At 45.3% G+C, this 20,720-nt stretch overlaps 1 protein-coding gene across 1 annotated transcript in view; it reads right to left on the minus strand.

Annotated features, from left to right (window-relative positions):
• The window catches only part of TMEM254 (transmembrane protein 254), a 30,246-nt gene extending 13,452 nt beyond the window's left edge, over nt 1–16,794 (minus strand). Inside the window, exons 1-2 of the mRNA XM_077453966.1 lie at nt 16,626–16,794; nt 10,629–10,732 (exon numbers count right to left, since the gene is read on the minus strand). Of these exons, the coding sequence (XP_077310092.1) occupies nt 10,629–10,732; nt 16,626–16,718 (197 nt within the window). The 5' untranslated portion in view covers nt 16,719–16,794. The remainder of the gene's footprint in view (nt 1–10,628; nt 10,733–16,625) is intronic.
• Between the last annotated feature and the right edge of the window lie 3,926 nt (nt 16,795–20,720).

Here is a 20,720-nt window from a genome sequence, read left to right on the forward strand (position 1 = left end):
GGGCTCTTTCCCGCAGTTTTCACCACCCTGAGGGCTGAAACCACTCTGAAGTGTGCACAGGCTCCAAGAAAATGGCCGTCCAGCATAAGGACACAGGAAGAAAAAAAAAAATAAAAAAAATAAAAAAAAAAACACACACAGGAAAAATGGCCGTCAGAGCACAGGAGCACATGCTGCCGCTAGAGAACACTGAAAAACGTGTTCAGGGTTCAAGAAAAAGGCCGCCGGCGTCCTGTATAGGGACAACTACAAGGAAAATGGCCGCTAAAGCCCAGGAGAGCATTCTTTCCCTTGCCCACACCTAAAGATGGCTGTCGAATGCAAGTGCCATGAGGGACAGGGAGAAACAATTGCGGTGAGTACAGCGCTGCACAGGACACCAGCATAGCCTCACAGACATCTTCCAGGGACATAAAAAACAGGACCCAGGACTTAGCCAGCCAGCGCCACCACCCCCCAGGTGAGACACACACACACACACACACACACACACACACACACACACAAAACGCTCAGCAGCATCCCCCCGGGGGAGGGGGAAAAGGGACAGGGAGAGAAGAGAGGGAGGTAAGGGACCCCCAAATCGACCTCCCAGAGAATGCCCAGCTGCTCAGCCCCACCGAGGCAATGAGAGCTGTACTTACCAGTCCTGCAGAGCAGGAAGACATTCCATTACAGACCCACTCACTGATCAGTACAGGGTGGTTGCTGGCCCGGCCCACTGTGACGCAGAGACATCAGTAGCCCGGTCATATGTGTGCCCCGGAGCATAAAAGCTCACCGACCTCGGTGAGGTTTCGTCATAGTCGGCCTAGTGCAGAACTGCGACCCGCGCACGCTCGATGGCCGGACTGGGGAGACTACAAGGATAAGGGTATCCAGCCTGTCACCCAGCCAGCTGTTGGGATCAATCATCTTGCACAAAAAGTCAAGCTTCTGCATAAAAAAAAAAAATTAAAAAAAAAGCACGGACCGATGGGCCCACAGGTTTCCCTAGGTCCTTCTTCACTAGGCAAAATAAAACCGATGACTACATGGAAGGCTGGAGGGTTGTTACCCAAGGGACCGCCCCCTGGGAGGAACTGGAAAGTTCTGAGTGTTACATAACAAGTAATGCCTAGTATTCTCCTAGTGGTGGGCATAACAACCCAATGGCTAAGAGAGGAGCTGTGTCGGTCGGTGAATATAAGAAAAATGTTTAGGCTTCGGTATCCCACCTCACCCCCTCATTCCATCCAGCGCTGTGCCTATCTGCTACTTTTCCAGCCCCTCAATTCCTGGTCTCACTGGCTTTGCTGAGGCAGTGGGAGCCATTGGTCACTGAAAGCCAGTGACGAGTCCTGCCGTCTGTGTCTATAGACATAGGGTGAGGCTCGGAAGCAAGCCCACACAAGTGCCCCATAGAAAGTGACTTTAAATAGGGTAATTGCCATAGAGATGGAGCCAGGAGTGCTGGCAGAGAACCTGAGAAGAGGAGGTCCGTCACCACTCTGTGCACAGAAGCATTAAACCTAGTTACATAGTAGGTGAGGTTGAAAAAAGACACAAGTCCATAAAGTCCAACCTATGTGTGCGATTATATGTCAGTATTACATTGTATATCCCTGTATGTTGCGGTTGTTCAGGTGCTTATCTAACAGTTTCTTGAAACTATGAATGCCTCCTGGTGAATCCACCGCCTGTGGAAGGGAATTCCACATCCTTGCCGCTTACAGTAAAGAACCCTCTACGTAGTTTAAGGTTAAACTGTTTGTTATTAAGGGGGAAAAAAGCATTTACAATCATTTTAACGCAGGGAATGCATTAAAAAGGCAAACATTTCTAGCCTTTACAGCCACTTTAACAAAACAGGTTCTCCAAATTAATAAAGCATTTCCAAAGTTTTTATGGCATTTATGACCCCCATGTAAAAAAAAAAATGTACATTGATAAGCTGCTTCTGCCTACCCAGTACATCAGTGTTGCTGTCTGAAAACACTTTGTGCATGGTAACAGTGCCTACATGACTCCCCTGCTGTGGGCATAGCTGAGACCAGTGGATGAACGAAGCGCGGTGCAGGCATTGGGTAAATAGAATACATTTTTTAGCAGATTAGGATTGAAAGCAGTGGGAGGAGGGGTGGAAAAAGGCTGGCTTAAAATTTCACTTAAAGCTACATTAAAATGTGCAGTGCTGGTGACAAGTCCTGCAATCTCCTTTTAGAAAATTCAACATGAAATAAGACAAAAAAAAATATATATATATATGTACCGTCCCTGAGTTTAAAAGCACAACACTGGAGGTGGTGGAAGGCCGGTGTAGACACGTCAAAAGACTCCTATTTATCTGACAATGCTCTAGATCAGCCTCTCTCAACCTTTTCAACACAGAGGAACCCTTGAAATAGGTCTCTGGTCTTGGGGAACCCTGCTAAAAATTAGAAATCTACAACTCATGATACATTAATGTGATGATCCATGGGAAGAATGGTCCTTACGCTTGTGGTCATTTGGAAGAATTACCTCCTTACAGATAGCTAAAAAGATCAATGGTGTGAGTGGGAACTTATCTGAGAGGCAAAAATTGCCCAATGCTGAAGGAACCCCTAGCAACCTCTGGAGGAACCCTGGTTGAGAATCACTGGGCAGGAGGGTCAAACAAGGATGTCGTGGAGGCAACAGACATTCTTATCAACTGATGAAGTCATTGGTTGTTAGGATGCCAGTGTCTAGAAAGTCGTAATGGCGCAGAATGAAAACCTAAGGCTTTGTGTAACTAAAAAGGCAGGCTTCATCCATCTGCTGGGCTTGTATACAATTTTTGATAACTTTTTAGGCATTTTTCCAAGGCATCCCTGAAGAAACCTGAAGGCACCCTGGTTGAAAAAGATGGCACTGGAGCACCGGGTGGTGGAGGGGACATAAGCGGCTGGCTCAGTCTCCCAGCGACAAGCCAAGAGGCAGCTGCTGGTCAGACACCTGGGTGGATCCCGACAGTAGTCAGGATCCCTGCACAGTTTGGACTGTCTCTGGGATATCAGCCAGCTTTAGCCCGCTCACAGCATTGCAGAAATAAGTGCACTCCTCTGACCCACAGGAGAAGTCGGGACAGAAGAGCTTTGGCTGTACTTTAGGTTTTTAGATCTGGGAGGAAATCTCTAATAATGTATATAGGATCTATCAAATCAGTGTTGTTTACAATTTCCTTTCTTCCTGGAATGCTTAAAATGAACCCACCTTGGAGTTCAGTAATTTGGGTCCAAAGGTGAGGAGCACTTTGTACAAAACAGGCACTGAACTCTTAGATCTGCCTTCCTATCTGATTTTGCTAGAAGAGGGTAAAGAGCACTTCTATTTATATGAATTCTCTACATCACCTTTGCCACAAAAACTAAGCTGGAAAAGGGAGCACACCAAATTATAACATGCTGTTTGTACTTTAAAATTCATGTAATTTAAAACAAGCATTTCAGTAAAAAAAAAAAAAAAATCATAACTGCTAACCCAAATAAAGCAGGCAAGGATAGGAATCAGATAGGAAGGCAGATCTAAGAGTTCAGTGCGTGTTTCCTTTAGAAGTCGCATAGCTACCCCACCCATACCAATGGAGTTGTGACCCAGCCATATACCATCTTAATACCTCCCCCCCCAACCCCATATACTGCACGGTACTCATACAGAGATATCAGTCATTGGATACACAGTTTGGCCACACTTCACCTAGAGCTGCACAATTAATCATCAAGAATCGTTATCGCAATCTTGACAAAAGTGTTTCACAATTCTTTCTATGCAAAGAATTCTCCCTGCTCTTCTGAAGCCACAGCCATCAAAAGAAAGGAAGATAAAAAAACTGGGCAGTCTGCTCAGAATAACAACATTCTTTATCAGTTGAACTTAACCACTTACCTACTGGGCACTTAAAGAGGAAGTAAACCCTGATGGGTTTACTTCCTCTTTCATTCCCTGCAAAGGTAAAGCATAATGGACTACTATGCATCACATAGTAGTCCATTATGTGCGACTTACCTGACACAGGAGCCAGCGATGTCACTGCTGTCCCCTGTAGTCCGGCGCATCCATCTTCTCGGTGGGTCTCGCCGCTCCACCACTGTCATTTGGCGAAGCCGCGATGACGTCACTCCCGCGCATGCGCACGGGAGCCGCCACACGCGGCATATCGCTGTTGACGGTGCCGCACTCAGTGCGCCTGCGTGCCGCTGTCTACGGCGCATGTTTTTTGGCAAATATCTCCTAAAACATGTAGGTTTAGGAGATATTTCTTGGACCTACAGGTAAGCCTTAATCTAGGCTTACCTGTAGGTCAAAGTGTGTTGTAAGTGTTTACAACCACTTTAAACACCCCTCCTGCCCAGACCAATTTTCAGCTTTCGTTGCTCTGACACTTTGAATGACAATTACTCAGTCATGCATCATTGTACCCAAATAAATTTTTGTCCTTTTTTTTTCCCCACAAATAGAGCTTTCTTTTGGTGGTATTTGATCACCTCTGGGGTTTTTATTTTTTGCGCTATGAAAAAAAGACGGAAAATTTTGAAAAAAAAAAAAAAAAAACAAGAAATTTTTCTTTGTTTCTGTGATAAAATTATGCAAATTATTAATTTTTCTTCATAAATTTTGGCCACAATTTATACTGCTACATATCTTTATTAAAATAACCCAAATTAGTGGATATTGTTTGGTCTTTGTGAAAGTTAGAGAGTCTACAAGCTGTGGTGCGAATCGCACAAAATTTATCACATCTGATGTACTGGTGGCCTATCTCGCTTCTTGTGACCCGAACAAGTCAGGAAAGTACAAATACCCCCCAAATGACCCCTTTTTTGAAAGTAGACATTTCAAGGTATTTAGTAAGAGGAATGGTGAGGTTTTTGATGTCATTTTTCCCCACAATTCTTTGCAAAATTAAGATTTTTTTTCCACAAAATTGTCATTGTAATAGGTTATTTCTCTCACAGGGCATGTGTATACCACAAATGACACCCCAAAATAAATTCTGCTACTCCTCCTGAGTATTACAATACCACGTGTGGGACTTTCACAGCCTGGCCACTTAGAGAGACCCAACATGCAGGGAGCGCCGTCATGTGTTCTAGGAGCATAAATTACACATCTAAATTGTTGACTACCTATTACACTTTTGAAGGCCCTGGAGCACCAGGACAATGACACGTGACACTGATGACAGATGGCACTGATGACAGATGGCACTAATACATGGTACCGATGACACGTGACGCTGATAACAGATGACACGTGACACTGACGACAAATGGCACTGACAGGTGGCACTGGGGGCAGATGGCAGTTTATTTTACTTTTTTTTTTTTTTTTTAAACGTACAGCTGCTGCAGCCATTCATCTCTCCCTCCTTACACGCTGTCTGTGTGAGGAGGGAGAGCGGCGCTGAGAGATGATCTCATAGGTTTACATATGAGATCATCTCTCATTGGACACGCTGTAAACGGCCGCTGTGATTGGCCGTTTACAGCGATCTGTGACTGGCTGTGTCCGAGGGACACAGCCAGCACAGAACTTCCCTGATGCGCGCTCTCAGGTGCACGCATTGCGGATGTAAATAGGAGGACGTCCAGGGACGCCCTCCTGGCAGATAGCGTCCGCGCTGTAGCCATCTTTCGGCTATAGTGCGGGCGGGAAGTGGTTAAGTATAAACATTGTAACAATTTTTCACTGGAACAGACTGCGTGTAAGTGATAAAAGTTTAACCAGTAAAGTTATCTTCTGTATAATGTGGGGGGAGGGGAAGCCGTCCTTGCCGGAAGAAAACAAACATTCTCAGTAGCAGCTATAGCAGCCACTAGAGATAATTCGCAAGAGAAACTGTCAGGCTGGTTGTACCAAGTTCATCCATTAACCTCCTGGCATCCACGCTATGGCCAAATGACGGCCACAGCGTGGATGCGAATTTCCGGGAGGCCGTCATATGACGGCCTCCACTGCGCACGCGCCCTGCGATCACTGAGACTCGGGTGATCACTGATCTAAGTAAGGGGTCTGTCCCGGCCCCTTACCATGTGATCAGCTGTCAGCCAATGACAGCTGATCACATGATGTAAACAAAAGTTCGGTGATCGTTTTTTTTTTTTTTCCCCCATCACGCAGTGGAGGAGAAAAAAAAAAAAAAAAAAAAAAAAGCCAATCATCTTAAAAGGGACATCGATCACGAAAAGCAAGAGGCAATTATGCCTCATTTATAACAGTGCTCATCAGCGTACATCAATGATGGACAAAAAATACACAGTTTATAAAATTTTAAAACAAAATGAAAAATATATATATATATATTTTTTTTTTGAATTCAGTCTTTTTACATAAAAAAATAAAATAAAAAATGCACAGGTGATCAAATACCACCAAAAGAAAGCTTTATTTGGGGGGGAACAAAAATTTCATTTGGGTACAGTGTTGTATGCCCGCGCAATTGTCATTAAAAGTGCAACAGCGCTGAAAGCTGAAAATTGGTCTGGATAGGAGGGGGTTTAAGTGCCCAGTAAGCAAGTGGTTAATCAACTTGGTACATTCAGCCTGCCCATTAACGGTTCGAACTGTGTATGGCTGGCCTAAGAAGCTCTTACTAGTGAATCGCAATACAGAAAATACGTGCAAATATAGTCTAATGGTAAGACTTAATAATGAAATTAAGGTTCTGGCAACAGAGTCTCTCTAAAGCAGCGGCCATCAACCCTGTCCTCAGGGCCCACTAAGACTGCTTTCACACTGAGGCGCTAAAGTGCTAAAAATAGCGCCCTGAAACAGCCGCTGCTGTTTCTAGTGTGAAACCCCGGGGGGCTTTCACACTGTAACGGTGCGCTTGCAGGGCGGTCAAAAAAAAAAAAAAAAAAAGTCCTGTACCCGCATCTTTGGAGCGCTGCATTTACCACTCCTAAAACACCCCTTCCCATTGAAAACAATGGGGCAGCGCTGCAAACCCGCTTGCAAAGTGCTGCTTTGCGGGTTGTTTTAACACTTTTTTTGCCACGGGGGTTAAAACTGCCAGAATAGTGGCGCTAAAACAACGCTTTACCACCAGCGCGCACAACGCCCCAGTGTGAAAGTAGCCTAACAGGCCAGGTTTTATGTATTACCTTGGGGAGATGCGGACTAGAATACTGCAATCACCGAGCAGCAAATGATATCACCTGTGATGTATTTCAGTTATCTTGCAAACCTGGCCTGTTAGTGGGCCCCGAGGACAGAGTTGATGACCACTGCTCTAAAGTATAACCGTGCTAAAAGTATAGTTAGACAAGTACCATTGCAAAACGTATTTATCAAAAAAATAAAAAAACAAAATAAAAAATAAAATCATGACACACACACACACACACACACACACACACACACACACACACACACACACACACTTTTCCTGCTGTCCATGCCAATGAACATTGCCCTGTTACAGATAAATCTCCCAGATCAAAGTGGAACTTCAATCTCTCAGTCAACATTTACTACTTTGAACCCTTATGCTGCTTATATTAGCCTTGATCTACTGTACACAAGACTCCGGCTGCAATATTTTTATCCCGTTGGTACGATACTCCAGCAAAACTTCACAAAATGTTCCCAGGAACATCCCACTGTGCTCTATATCTGAAGGTACTCCCCTATTTTGGACCATCTTGGCAAACATTATCTCTATCCAACTACCCAGTTTCCCCGAAAATAAGACCTAGTGTGATTGTCGGTGATGGCTGCAATATAAGCCCTACCCCCCAAATAAGCCCTAGTTAAAGTCCTTGTAGGTCTTATTTTCAAGGTAGGGCTCATTTTCGGAAGAAACATGGTAGGTCTTATTTTCAGGGTAGGGCTCATTTTTGGAGAAACAGGGAAGGGCTTATTTTGCAGCCATCATCGACAATCGCGCTAGGTCTTATTTTCGGGGAAACAGGGTAACAGATAAACAACCTTATGGTCAACCCCATCTACTTCCTTCTGCATTGGTGCAATATGGACCCAAATGAAAATATAAAAAGTCCATACTCAATTATCTGATTAATACTGCTAGAATAAGGACTCCAAAATTCTGGAAACAATCATACATCATCATACACCAACACTGTCATAGGTGTTGCGCAGCCTATTACATTAAGGTGTGCACTCCAAAACTCAAACACACACGCCTCTCTCTGCAGCCTCATCTGCTTGGGACAGTGAATGAATGGGAAGTGCTCTGTGCCAAGCGGCTTCCTGTTCATTCACAAACTGATTCATAGTAAACTGTTTACTATGCTTCAGTTATGAATAAACACAAGTGTGTTCACTTAGAAAAGGAAAGTGCTGGAAAAAGACATATTTACCAGCCCCTTTCCCCACTCTCCATCCTGAGACATCCCTCGCAGCAGCTGGGAGGAGAGGAGAGTTAAGCTCCATACACACTATCAGATTTTTGGCAGATTTTTGTCTTCAGATTTACCAAAACCATGTAGTGCAAGGGCCTGCCTGATTGCATACACTTTGAAACTTCTAAGGTTTGACCTCATATTATATGGTTTTTGGGAAATCTGAAGGAAAATAAATAAATAAAAATCAGCAGAAAATCTGATAGTGTGTATGGGGCTTAACCACTTAAAGACAGCCTCCTGCACATATCGGCAGAATGGCACGGCTGGGCACAAGCACGTACTTGTACGTTGCTCTGCAAGTGCCCAGCTGTGGGTTGGGAGCGCGCTGAGCTCCGTGACTGTGGCCGCGGGACCAGCGGACCCGATCGCTGCTGGTGTCCCGCGATCGGGTCACAGAGCTGAAGAACGAGGAGAGGTCTGTGTAAACAAACCTCTCCCCGTGCTTCCTAGTGTGGCTGTCACCGATCGTCTGTTCCCTTTCATAGGGAAAGACGATCAGTGACGTCACATGCCAGGCCATGCCACCCTACAATAAAAAATAAATAAAAATAAAAACATGTCATACATAACCCGTACACTGCCCCCTAGTGGTTAACTCCTTCACTGCCAGTGTCATTTACACAGGCATTTAAATAGCACTGATTGCTGTATAAATGACAATGGTCCCAAAAATGTCTGATGTGTCCGCCATAATGTCGCAGTCACAAAAAAAAAAAAAAATATTGAATTTTTCTCAAACAATTTTGTTTATAGCGCAAAAAATAAAAACCGCAGGAGGTGATTAAATACCACCAAAAGAAAGCTCTATTTGTGGGGAAAAAGGGGGCGTCAATTTTGTTAATTTTGTTTGGGAGCCAGGTCGTACGACTGCGCAATTGTCAGTTAAAGTGACGCTGTGCCGAATCGCAAAAAGGGGCCTGGTCCTTTGGCTGCCGATTGGTCCGGGGCAAGCCCGGGCAGTAGGGGGAAATCGGCCTTGTATGTAGTGATTAGGGTGTGCCCAGGCACACTTATGCCCACTGTACAAGACTGGTGTAGAGAATTGAACATTGGCTGCAAGATGGGGGATAACCAAGCCACTCGATGAGCAGAATAACAAATTCCAGCTCACCTGGCACCCACTGTTACTATTTTGCCACTCCAGTCAATACAACCTCCCCCTCGCAGTCTTCTAGGACACAGGTCCCAGAAGACTGCGGGGCCATTCACAAAGCATGCGCATGCACAGTGGGTAACCAAAAGCAGAATAGCCATTTGCCCACAGTTAGGATGTCGGACCTGGGAGCTCAAAGGCTAATGAAGAACTAAGGGACAGCACTGGATCCCTGGACAGGTAGGTGTCCTTTTATTATTCCCCAAACGAAGCCACCGCTTTCATATCTTATGCACTCAGATGGCCCGGTCTCCAAATCTTTTTAGGGAGGTTTTGGGCCCCCAAAATAACCTTCATCTCCCTACCCCTTCTAATACAGCCTGAAAAAGGGACGCTCATGTCCCAAATGCAAGCTCCTCCCGCTAACCCGGAAGTGACGCCGATCCCCGCCAGCGCTGGTGCCTAGTGTTTGCGCTCCACGACCACCGGAAACATCGTATCCGGCGGTGTTTCCGGGCCTGGGACCATCCACATCATCTATCCCTCTGCCGGATTTACAGCTGATGGTCTCTCCTCTCTGACGGCAACTAGCGGATGCTGAAATTATTACAATGCCCATCTATGAACCACTTTTGTGAGTGTATTGATTTTTAAAATTTTATTAAAATGTACCGTTTTACTGCACTTAGAAGGCGCCATTCCTCTTCCATTTGTCTCCCTCCCCCTTCTATACTCCCCTTATCCCACCCTAAACCCTTCTCCTTCCATTTATGTTCACATAGGCCACTACGTCCATCAGACATGCCTGCAACCTTTAAAAAATAAAAAAAGAAGGAGGAAGATCCTCCACAAAACGGTCTTCAATTAAAAAAAAAAAAAAAAAAAAAAACATGAAATCCAATAAAACTTTGAAAAAATAATAAAAATTCATTGGACTCGAACACCTATACTCCCCAATGGAATTCTAAAGGGTGTCTGAAACACCCTCCATAAATCCCCCCCGCTGACTTTTTGAACATAGGAATTCCTACAGGTGAAAAAACTGCCAGGACTTCTACTTAAAGCCTAAAAATACTCTGACCTTCATGAAAATGAAGCTACCATTCCAGTTAAATCTTGTTAGCGATACCGCTGGTGAGAAATAATAGTATTGAATAGAAGGTTACCCGTTAAACAAGGTGCTATAGTGATTCTTCACCAGATACTGAACGAATGTTCCGAGAGGTCCGAGATGCTCATATGGAACCTTCGTTGGCCAGAATACCGTCCACTAAAAAAAGAAACAAAGGAATCTCTCAGATCTTATTTGTGCATGTTAAATAGGCAGGCACATTACAAGGGAGCAAGTAACGTCATTTTAATTCAAAAGAATAATTTATCCAAAGGACTTAGTGTTACTAAACCCAGGACCCTGCATTCACTATATCTGGTCTCCCACAGTACACAGAACATGGAAATGCAATTATTTTATTAAATATAAACTGCTAAATACCCTTTTTTATCAGCAGTATATAGCAGTCTTGTGACTTCTATCAGTGTCTGGTTAAAGCTTGTAGAAGGAGTTTTTCCATTCACCCTTGACTGTCCTATGAGGCTGCAGGAACCCACTTTAAGTGGTTGCAAAACCCCTGACATGAAATATGAACAAAGCAATCCCTCGATAGTGTGTACTTGGCTCAGTTAAAGCGGGACTCCGCGTTTTTTTTTTTTTTTTTAAAAGCCAGCAGCTACAAATACTGCAGCTGCTGACTTTTAAAATAGTGACACTTACCTGTCCAGCGCGCCTGCGACGTCGGCACCCGAAGCCGATCTCTCGATCGTCTCTCGGGTGCTGCCGCCGCCATCTTGGGTATGGGAATCAGGAAGTGGAGCCTTTCGGCTTCATTTCCCGGTTCCCTACTGCGCATGCGCGAGTCGCGCTGCGCAATAAGAATGGACCCGCTGCCTCTGGGATCTGTGTGTTTCCCAGCAGGCAGCGGGGGACCTTCGGAAAGGGGCGTAATGTATGCCCCTTTCCGCAGAGAGCTATCCTGGAAGTGGGTGCAGATACCTGTACTGTACAGGTATCTGCACCCCCCTCCCCCCTGAAAGGTGCCAATTGTGGCGCCGGAGGGGGGGAGGGTTCCGATGAGCGGAAGGTCCCCTTTAGGGTGGACCTCCGCTTTAACAGCACTAAGGGGTTTATTTATTAAAGATGGAGAGTGCAAAATCATTCTCACTTCTGCATAGAAACCAATCAGCTTCCAGGTTTTATTGCCAAAGCTTAACCTCCCTGGCGGTATTCCCGAGTCTGGCTCGGGATGAAAATTCAGAACCATTAGCGGTAACCCCCGAGCCAGACTCGGGATCACATCGCTGGATCCAGGATGAGTATACTTATCTTCTCCCCTGGATCCAGCGATGTCTCCCCGCAGTGTGAGCGTCTCGTCCTCCGATCGATCTATCATGGAGCCGAGTTCCGTTCCCTGTGAACGCTGCGACGCACGGGGACTGAGAACGGCGCCAAATTCAAAAAGTAAAACACACACATTACATACAGTATAATGTAATCTTACAGATTACATTGCTGTATGTAATCATTTCACATCCCTTTTGTCCCTAGAGGTCTGCCCAGTGTCCTGCATGCAGTTTTATATTATAAAAACTGTTCTTTCTGCCTGGAAACTGGAGATTGTCCATAGCAACCAAAACTGTAAATTGTAATCACTCGCAGAATTGAGGGATAGCGATTTGTGGGGAGATCCGTCATCAAATACTGAAAAGTAATGACAGTGACAATTCTGCAACTGAGCAAAAATTCAGTGTTTTTGATTTGATTACATTATTGAATAATTCTTTTTATATTATTATTATTATTATATTATAATTTGGTATAATTAGTTATTTATTATATTTAAATTTATGATTTTGTTTTTCAAACTTTATCATACCCGGGATGTTTACTAGACTCTGGTTTGGACAGATTTAAGTGAGTTATTCCTAAGAATTACAGGCCTACAACGTAAAACGTCAAATTTCCATGCAAAATAATTGTACCGCTTTCAGCACCTAAATCCAGACTGAATCATACCGCCAGGGAGGTTAAGCTTTGGTAATACAACCTGGAAGCTCATTGGTTTCTAGGCAGAAGTGAGCCCGATTTTGCACTCTCCTGCTTTAGTAAATAAAGGGGTAGGGAACCTCGGCTCTCCAGCTGTTTTGAAACTACAAATCCCATCAGACATTTCAAGACCCTAAGGGCCGGTTCACACTGCGGGCGATGCGAGGCGACACCGACTTGCCTCGCCGCGACCTGCCGCGACCTCAGCGGCGATTTGCAAATGACTTCTGTATAGAAGTCAATGCAGGTCGCCCCGAGGTCGCCCAGAAGTAGTACAGGAACCTTTTTTCTGAGTCGGAGCGACTCGAGTCGCTCCTCTCAGAACGGTTCCATTGTACAGAACGGGGGCGACTTGTCAGATTGCGGCGAGGCAAGTCGTGTCGCCTCGCATCGCCCGCAGTGTGAACCAGCCCTAACAATCACAGGCATGACTCCTAGAGGCAGAGGCATGATGGGATTTGTAGTTTCAAAACAGCTGGAGAGCCAAGGTTCCCTACCCAAATTGCATGTGGAAATTGAAAAGAGGGCTCATAAAATTGATAGAATGACGTCTATGATTCTGTGGTTTGCAGTTTTTATTCCATTGAATCATTATGGTCACACTGCATGATCGTATCGACACACGTGTGTAGTCACGTTTGGGACCCCCCCCCCCCCCCGTTCAGACCTAACGATTTGGAAATCGCAGACAGAAATACCACAATTCTATCCGCGATTCAAAAATTGCAATGCAGTCGTGGCAAAATGCATCGCCATTGTTTAGTTGTCATTCACTTTTAATGGCACCTCAAAACGCGGCGAAGGTTTTACAGCGATTGTCACTCTGCAAACTGCATTGTGCAACACTTGTCACCCAAAAAGATGCAGGAGCTTCTTTTGGGGCAACAAACTTTGCATGATGTGGTTTACCACGGCAAAACCGCACCATGTTTGAGATGCCAATAAAAATGAATGGCACGCAAGGTGCGTTTTGCCACACTCGCACTGGAATTGTGGGCAGAATCGCAGCGATTCTGCCTGCGGTCCCAAATTGTCAGATATGAACAGGGCCTAAGGGTGGCCATATACCCTACAATTCGATTGAACAATTAACTTCACCAAAACGAGGAAGAACCTATATAATCTGATCAACTTCTATCCAATCACACAGGTCTTCACAACATAAAGCTATTGGCAGAGCTATTGTTCCATACTCACGTCAATAAACGATCGATTTTATGACTGGAATAAATCAATCTATAGTCGAAAACCCATTTGAACGATATGCCACACAGGGGGAAGTGGATTTAGATCTTTAAGATACTATTGTAACTTATAACGGGTTTTAAATCCCTGCAAAGCAGGGAATGAAATCCATCTTTTCCCTTAGTAAAAGTACCTCACATAGAACACAAAAACACTGGCTAGGCACACATTTAACTCTGATGACCCTAGATGTAAATTCCTTCCCAGCCAGTGTCATTAGTACAGTGACAGTGCATATTTTTAGCACTGATCACTGTATTAGTGTCACAAGGGTCAGTTAACGTCTGATTGTTCGCCACAATATTGCAGTCCTGCTATAAGTCGCTGATTGCTGCCATTACCAGTCTAAAAAAAAAAAAAAAAAATCCAGTATACTGTATATCCTATAGTTTGTAGATGCTATAACTTTTGCACAATCCAATCAAGAGTGAGTGTGGGGGCGTGACGTGTCCCAAAATATTGTCGGGAGAGGAGGAGTCACCTAGGCAGCCAGAAGTCGGAAAGAGGAAGTGGGACAGGAAGTCCCACTGTAAACCAGGTACCCTGCCCTAACATTGCAAAGTGCTGAAAAACTGTTGGCGTTATATAAATCCTGTATAATAATAATAATAATAATAATAATAATAATAATAAATGCTTATTGAGATTTTACCAAAAATATGTAGCATAATAAATACTGGCCTAAATTTATCAAGAAATTCAATTGTCTATTTTTTTTTTTTTTATTTGGTTATGTTTTATAGCAGAGTAAATTTTATATATATATATATATATATATATATATATATATATATATATATATATATATATATATATAATAAAATTAAAAAAAAGTCACCTTTTTTTTCCCCCTTTTGCACACGCACACACAGGCCCTAAAACGACCAGAAGGGGAGTTATGCTACGGTATTACGGGATTCGATCGCTTTGAATGAACCGCAGAAAACAATCGAAGCATATATGGCCCCCAGTAGAATGACCCTACAATCAACTACAGATTGACCAAAGCATATTGTAATGTGTGTGGTGAGCTCAAGGTTTCACACCTATGCGAATTGGATGCGGTGGAAATCTGCATCCAATTTCTATAGCAAGATTGTGACTGGCTCTCTATGGCGCCGGTTCACATTCCTCCACAGCGGCTCCAGTGTGAATTGCGGGAGTCCTGTGCGTCTTTTGGTCATTTTCAGGTCTAAATTCAGCCAAAAATTCTGGCTGCAATCGGATCTGAAACTGAACGGGACACACCGGACTCCTGCTGTGACCTGGAGAGTGCAGCTAAAGGGCTGTACACAGGATCCGAAAATCGGGGGGGATATGTACCACTTTCAAAATGATGGTACGACAATTGGATCGCTAGTACACAGCCTTTGAGAGCCAATCATGACAGTTCATTCAATATTATCTGATCGGACAAGCAAGAACATTTTTCCCCATACGATACAAAGATTGTACGCTTTTCATTTAATCAGTACAGTTGTCGTTCGAAAATACAAATACATGACATCACTTCCGATTTTTTAATCTGTCGTATGAGAATTTTCGTAAACTCTTTGTGTTCAATATGAGACTAAATGCGAAAAAAACTAAAAACTAAACAGACAATTTTCAGATCGTGTGGATGAGGCTTCAAGCTGAGCATACGCTATGCAACCTGATTGGACAATCTTTTGAAAGCTGTGTACTAACGATCTGATTATCGCACGATTGCTTCAAAAGCTGTATTTTTCTTCTGATTTTCGCATCATGTGTATGGGCCATTAGACTGTTGTAATGATGAGTAAATCACCTGGGATGAGATGCATGTTGGAAAATAAAGAGAGTGTGTGAGTGTCTGTCTGTGTGAGTGTGTGTCTCTGTCTGTGCGAGTGTGTGCATGTGTGTGTGTCTCTGTCTGTGCGAATGCGTGTGTGTGTCTGTCTGTGTGAGTGCGTGCGTGCGTGTCTCTGTTTGTGTCTCTGTCTGTGCGAGTGTGTGCGTCTCTGTCTGTGCGAGTGTGTGCATGTGTGTGTGCGTGTCTGTGTGCGTGTCTGTGTGAGTGTGTGCGTGTCTGTGTGAGTGTGTGCGTGTCTGTGTGAGTGTGTGCGTGTCTGTGTGAGTGTGTGCGTGTCTGTGTGAGTGTGTGCGTGTCTGTGTGAGTGTGTGCGTGTCTGTGTGAGTGTGTGCGTGTCTGTGTGTCTCTGTCTGTGCGAGTGTGTGTATGTGTGTGTGTCTCTGTCTATGAGTGTGTGCGTGTGTCTCTGTCTGTGTGAGTGTGTGCGTGTCTCTGTCTGTGTGAGTGTGTGCGTGTCTCTGTCTGTGTGAGTGTGTGCGTGTCTCTGTCTGTGTGAGTGTGTGCGTGTCTCTGTCTGTGTGAGTGTGTGCGTGTCTCTGTCTGTGTGCGAGTGTGTCTCTGTCTGTGTGAATGTGTGTGTGTCTCTGTCCGAGTGTGTGTGTGTGTGTCAGTCTGTCTGTGTGTGTGTCTCTGTGTGTTTGTATGTGTGTCTCTCTATGTGTGTGTATTCGCTGCCTGTCACCTATAGACACATTACAGGAAATCCAGGCCTGCCAATGACTGTGGGGTGACCCCCTGATGAGAGAAGTGTCAGTGAGTGTGTGTGTGTGACACACGTTGTATATGATGATCGCCCCTATAGAGATAAGGCATGTATGTCATGAGGTGTGAGTACAGCGTGTCACCTATTCCTAGTATTCCTATAGGGGTGCTATACGGTGGAATGTCATCACGTGACCCCCCCCCCCCCCCACTACACACAGCCTCCAATGTGCGGACTATGGAATGATCGATCACCACCCCTCCCCCCTCCTCCCCTCTTACTGCGAAGAACCCCATAGACAGGGTGATGAGCGCCATCCACAACAGGCTGGCTCTCTGGAAGTGGGCAGAGGCAGCACTGCCAGCCGATGCCATGATGTCAGGACCGTGCACAGCTCCGATCTACACGGGATCCTACACACAGCTTCCTATGTGACAGCCAATAGGGAAACCCATCGCTGTGCGGCCCCGCCCCCTTGCCCGCTCCTGTATTCCTGTATCTCCATTGGACAATGACCCCAAGGAGGAGGAGGACCAATTAGTCCCATCATTGTGTGTTTAACCCTCTGGCTGCCGCAGACGTTCTTTCTACAGAATATTAGTGACAATTTTCAGTAGAACCAGCACAGTACATCGCCCGATGTTCTGTAACGTATTGGGGGAGATTTACTAAGACTGGTGGACTCAGAATCTGGCGTAGCTGTGCATGGTAACCAATCAGCTTCTAGCTTCAACTTGTTCAATTAGGCTTTGGCGATAAAACCTGGAATCCGATTGGATGCTGTGCAGATCTGCACCATTTTTTGTACTCTGTACCTTTGATAAATAACCTCCATGAAGTGCTTCTAAAGTCAATTTTTATTTATTTCAACCACTTAAACCCCCTTCCTGCACAGACCAATTTCCAGCTTTCCGTGCTCTCACACTTTGAATGACAATTACGCGGTCAATACAGTTTTTTTTGTCCTTTTTTTCCCCACAAATAGAGCTTTCTTTTGGTGGTATTTGATCACCTCTGGGGTTTTTTATTTTTTGCGCTATAAATGAAAAAAGACCGAAAACTTAAAAAAAAAAACGCATTTTTCTTTGTTTCTGTGATACAATTTTGCAAATTATTAATTTTTCTTCCTAAATTTTGGCCACAATTTATACTGCTACATATCTTTGGTAAAAAAATAACCCAAATTAGTGGATATTATTTGGTCTTTGTGAAAGTTAGAGAGTCTACAAGGTGTGGTGCGAATCGCACAAAATTGATCACATCTGATGTACTGGTGGCCTATCTCATTTCTTGTGACCCGAACAAGTCAGGAAAGTACAAATACCCCCCAAATGACCCCTTTTTGGAAAGTAGACATTCCAAGGTATTTAGTAAGAGGAATGGTGAGCTTTTTGATGTTGTCATTTTTTTCCCACAATTCTTTGCAAAATGAAGATTTTATTTTTAGTTTTTTCCCACAAAATTGTCATTGTAAAAGGCTATTTCTCTCACGTGGCATGTGTATACCACAATTGACGCCCCAAAATACATTTTGCTACTCCTCCTAAGTATGGTGATAACACATGTGTGGGACTTGTTCACAGCCTGGCCACATAGAGAGGCCCAACATGCAGGGAGCGCCATCACGTGTTCTAGGAGCATAAATTACACATCTAACTTGTTGTCTACCTATTACACTTTTGAAGGCCGTGGAGCACCAGGACAATGACACGTGACACTGATGTGGCACTGATGACAGATGGCACTGATGGCACGTGACACTGATGTGGCACTGATGACAGATGGCACTAATACGTGGCACCGATGACACGTGGCACTAATATGTGGCACTGATGACAGATGGCACTGATACGTGACACTGATGACACGTGACACTGATGACAAATTGCACCAATATGTGGCACTGATGACACGTGGCACTAATATGCGCCACTAATTACACTAATACGTGGCACTGATGACAGGTGGCACTAATACATGGCACTGATGTCAGATGGCACTAATATGTGGCACTGATGACAGATGGCACTAATAGGTGGCACTGATGACATGTGACATTGATGACAGATGGCACTTATACGGGACACTGGGGACAGATGGCACGGGCAGGTGATACTGGGGACAGATGGCACTGGGGACAGGTGACACTGGGGACAAATGGCACTGGGGACAGGTGACACTGGGGACAGGTGACACTGGGGACAGATGGCACTGGGGACAGGTGACACTGGGGACAGGTGACACTGGGGACAGATGGCACTGGGGACAGGTGACACTGGGGACAGATGGCACTGGGGACAGGTGACACTGGGGACAGATGGCACTGGGGACAGGTGACACTGGGGACAGAAGGCACTGGGGACAAATGGCACTGACAGATGACACTGGGGACAGATGGCACTGACTGGTACTGTGGGTACTTTATTTTTATTTTTTTTCCTAACACTCACACTGCAGCCATTCGCTATCCCTCCTCACATGGTCTCTGTGTGAGGAGGGAGAGCCAATAGAGATGATCTCATATGTTTACATATAAGATCATCTCTCATTGGACACCGCTGTGATTGGCCATTTAGGACGATCTGTGATTGGCTGTGTCCTGGGGAAATAAACAAGAGGATGTCCAGGGACACCCTACCGGCAATTGGAGTCCGCACTGTAGCCATCTTTCGGCTATAGCGCGGACGCCTAGTGGTTAATAAATAACCGTAAATATGCGCAATGTGTAAAGGCATCTAAGAGTAGACGTTGTTCATCACCCTTTGCAGTCCATCCAATGGCAGCTACCTGCAAAGTGCTCCGATTATGTTGTTTGAACTCCTTTTTCCTGTTGCGCCTTCATCATGTTCACTACAATTTTCATGCTGCTCTTTACTGTGTTGCAATGCTGAGAACAGCATCTGTCAAGAGGGGAGAGTGTAGGCAGGTGCAATACTACTTTCACCACTGCAGGTGGCGCTCAATCAAAGCAGCATTGCAGAGGGAGAGGAAGTCAGGAGGAAACATTCTCCTCTATGGTTTCCTGGGTCACTGGGGCAGTTAGCTGTGACCCTGCCAGCCATCTTGGGTCAGACAGAGTCTTTTTAAGACCCTGGCTCCCGGACTTGCCACGCTTTTCTGTGGATAGTATATGGACAAGTCACCCATCTGACAGGGACAATGAATAGCAGTAGGGAAAGTTTCTGGACAAGAGAATAAAGAATAGGGACATCCTTCCTGGAATCCTCTCATTTGGGTACAGACCGGCCAGGCCACATTCCGCCCTCCAAGACAGATGCTGTTAGCACATCTAGAGTTCCCCAGTTGGGTGCCTTCCTGCTGGGTTGTTTGTGAAAGTTGAAATCTCACTTTAACTACTTGGCGCCCACACTATAGCCGAAACATGGCTGCAGCGCTGGCCTTAATTGCCGGGAGGGCGTCCCTGGACATCCTCCTGAGCAAGCGCAGTCCGAGCAACCCTGCGGGTCACACGCAGCACACTCTGTGATCACTGAGTCTATGAGACTCGGCCGATCACAGATCCAAGTAAGGGGTCGATCCCAGCCCCTTACCATGTGATCAGCTGTCAGCCAATGACGGCTGATCACGTCATCTAAACAGAAGATCGGTAATCGTTTTTTTTTCCCATCACACTGTCAGCTTGAGGGGAAAAAAAGCCGATCACCGGCTTCTGTCAGAGGGACATCGGTCCCTCAATCAGAAAGCTGCGGCTGTGCCCATCAATGTCACCTGGCAGTGCCCACTGTGCCACCTACCAGTACCCACAGTGCCACCTACCAGTGCCCATAGTGCCGCCCATCAATGCCCACCAGTGCTGCCAATCAATGCCCATCACTGTCTAATAATCAGTGCCACAGATCAGTGCTGCCTATCAGTGTCACCTACCAGTGACACCTATCAGTGCCACTTATCAGTGTCCCCTATCAGTATCAGGGAAGTAATTTGAATCAAACTCACCATCTACCTGCGCATAGACGCACACAAATTTGCCATGGATCGGCGCTCCGGCGCACGCACATTCGCAGCCCTACTGAGAGGCGTGCGCGAGTGCGCTCAAGCACACGCATAACGTGAATTCCCTGACCAGCCTATAAAAGGATCCTTAGCACACAGACAAGTTGCTGTTTTTTCTCAGCTCACCTGTGTTTCCCTGCTTCCTGTTCCTGTTTGCCACTTCCTGTTTTGACCCGGATTGACTGAAGACTATGCTGATTCTCTCCTGACCTGACCCCTGGCTTGTTTAAACGGACTTCCTACTCTTAACCTTGCTGCGCACTGGACTGATACTTGTGTTTGACCCTCGGCCTGCCTCTGGATTATTCTCTGTCTGCTGCACTTAGCCTTGCTGGCTCCAGGACTGATCACCTGTGTTTGAC

This window comes from Lithobates pipiens, unplaced genomic scaffold (assembly GCF_037356315.1).
Source record: "Lithobates pipiens isolate NorthernLeopardFrog02 unplaced genomic scaffold, aLitPip1_a1.2 Scaffold_25, whole genome shotgun sequence".
Taxonomy (NCBI): Eukaryota; Metazoa; Chordata; class Amphibia; order Anura; family Ranidae; genus Lithobates; species Lithobates pipiens.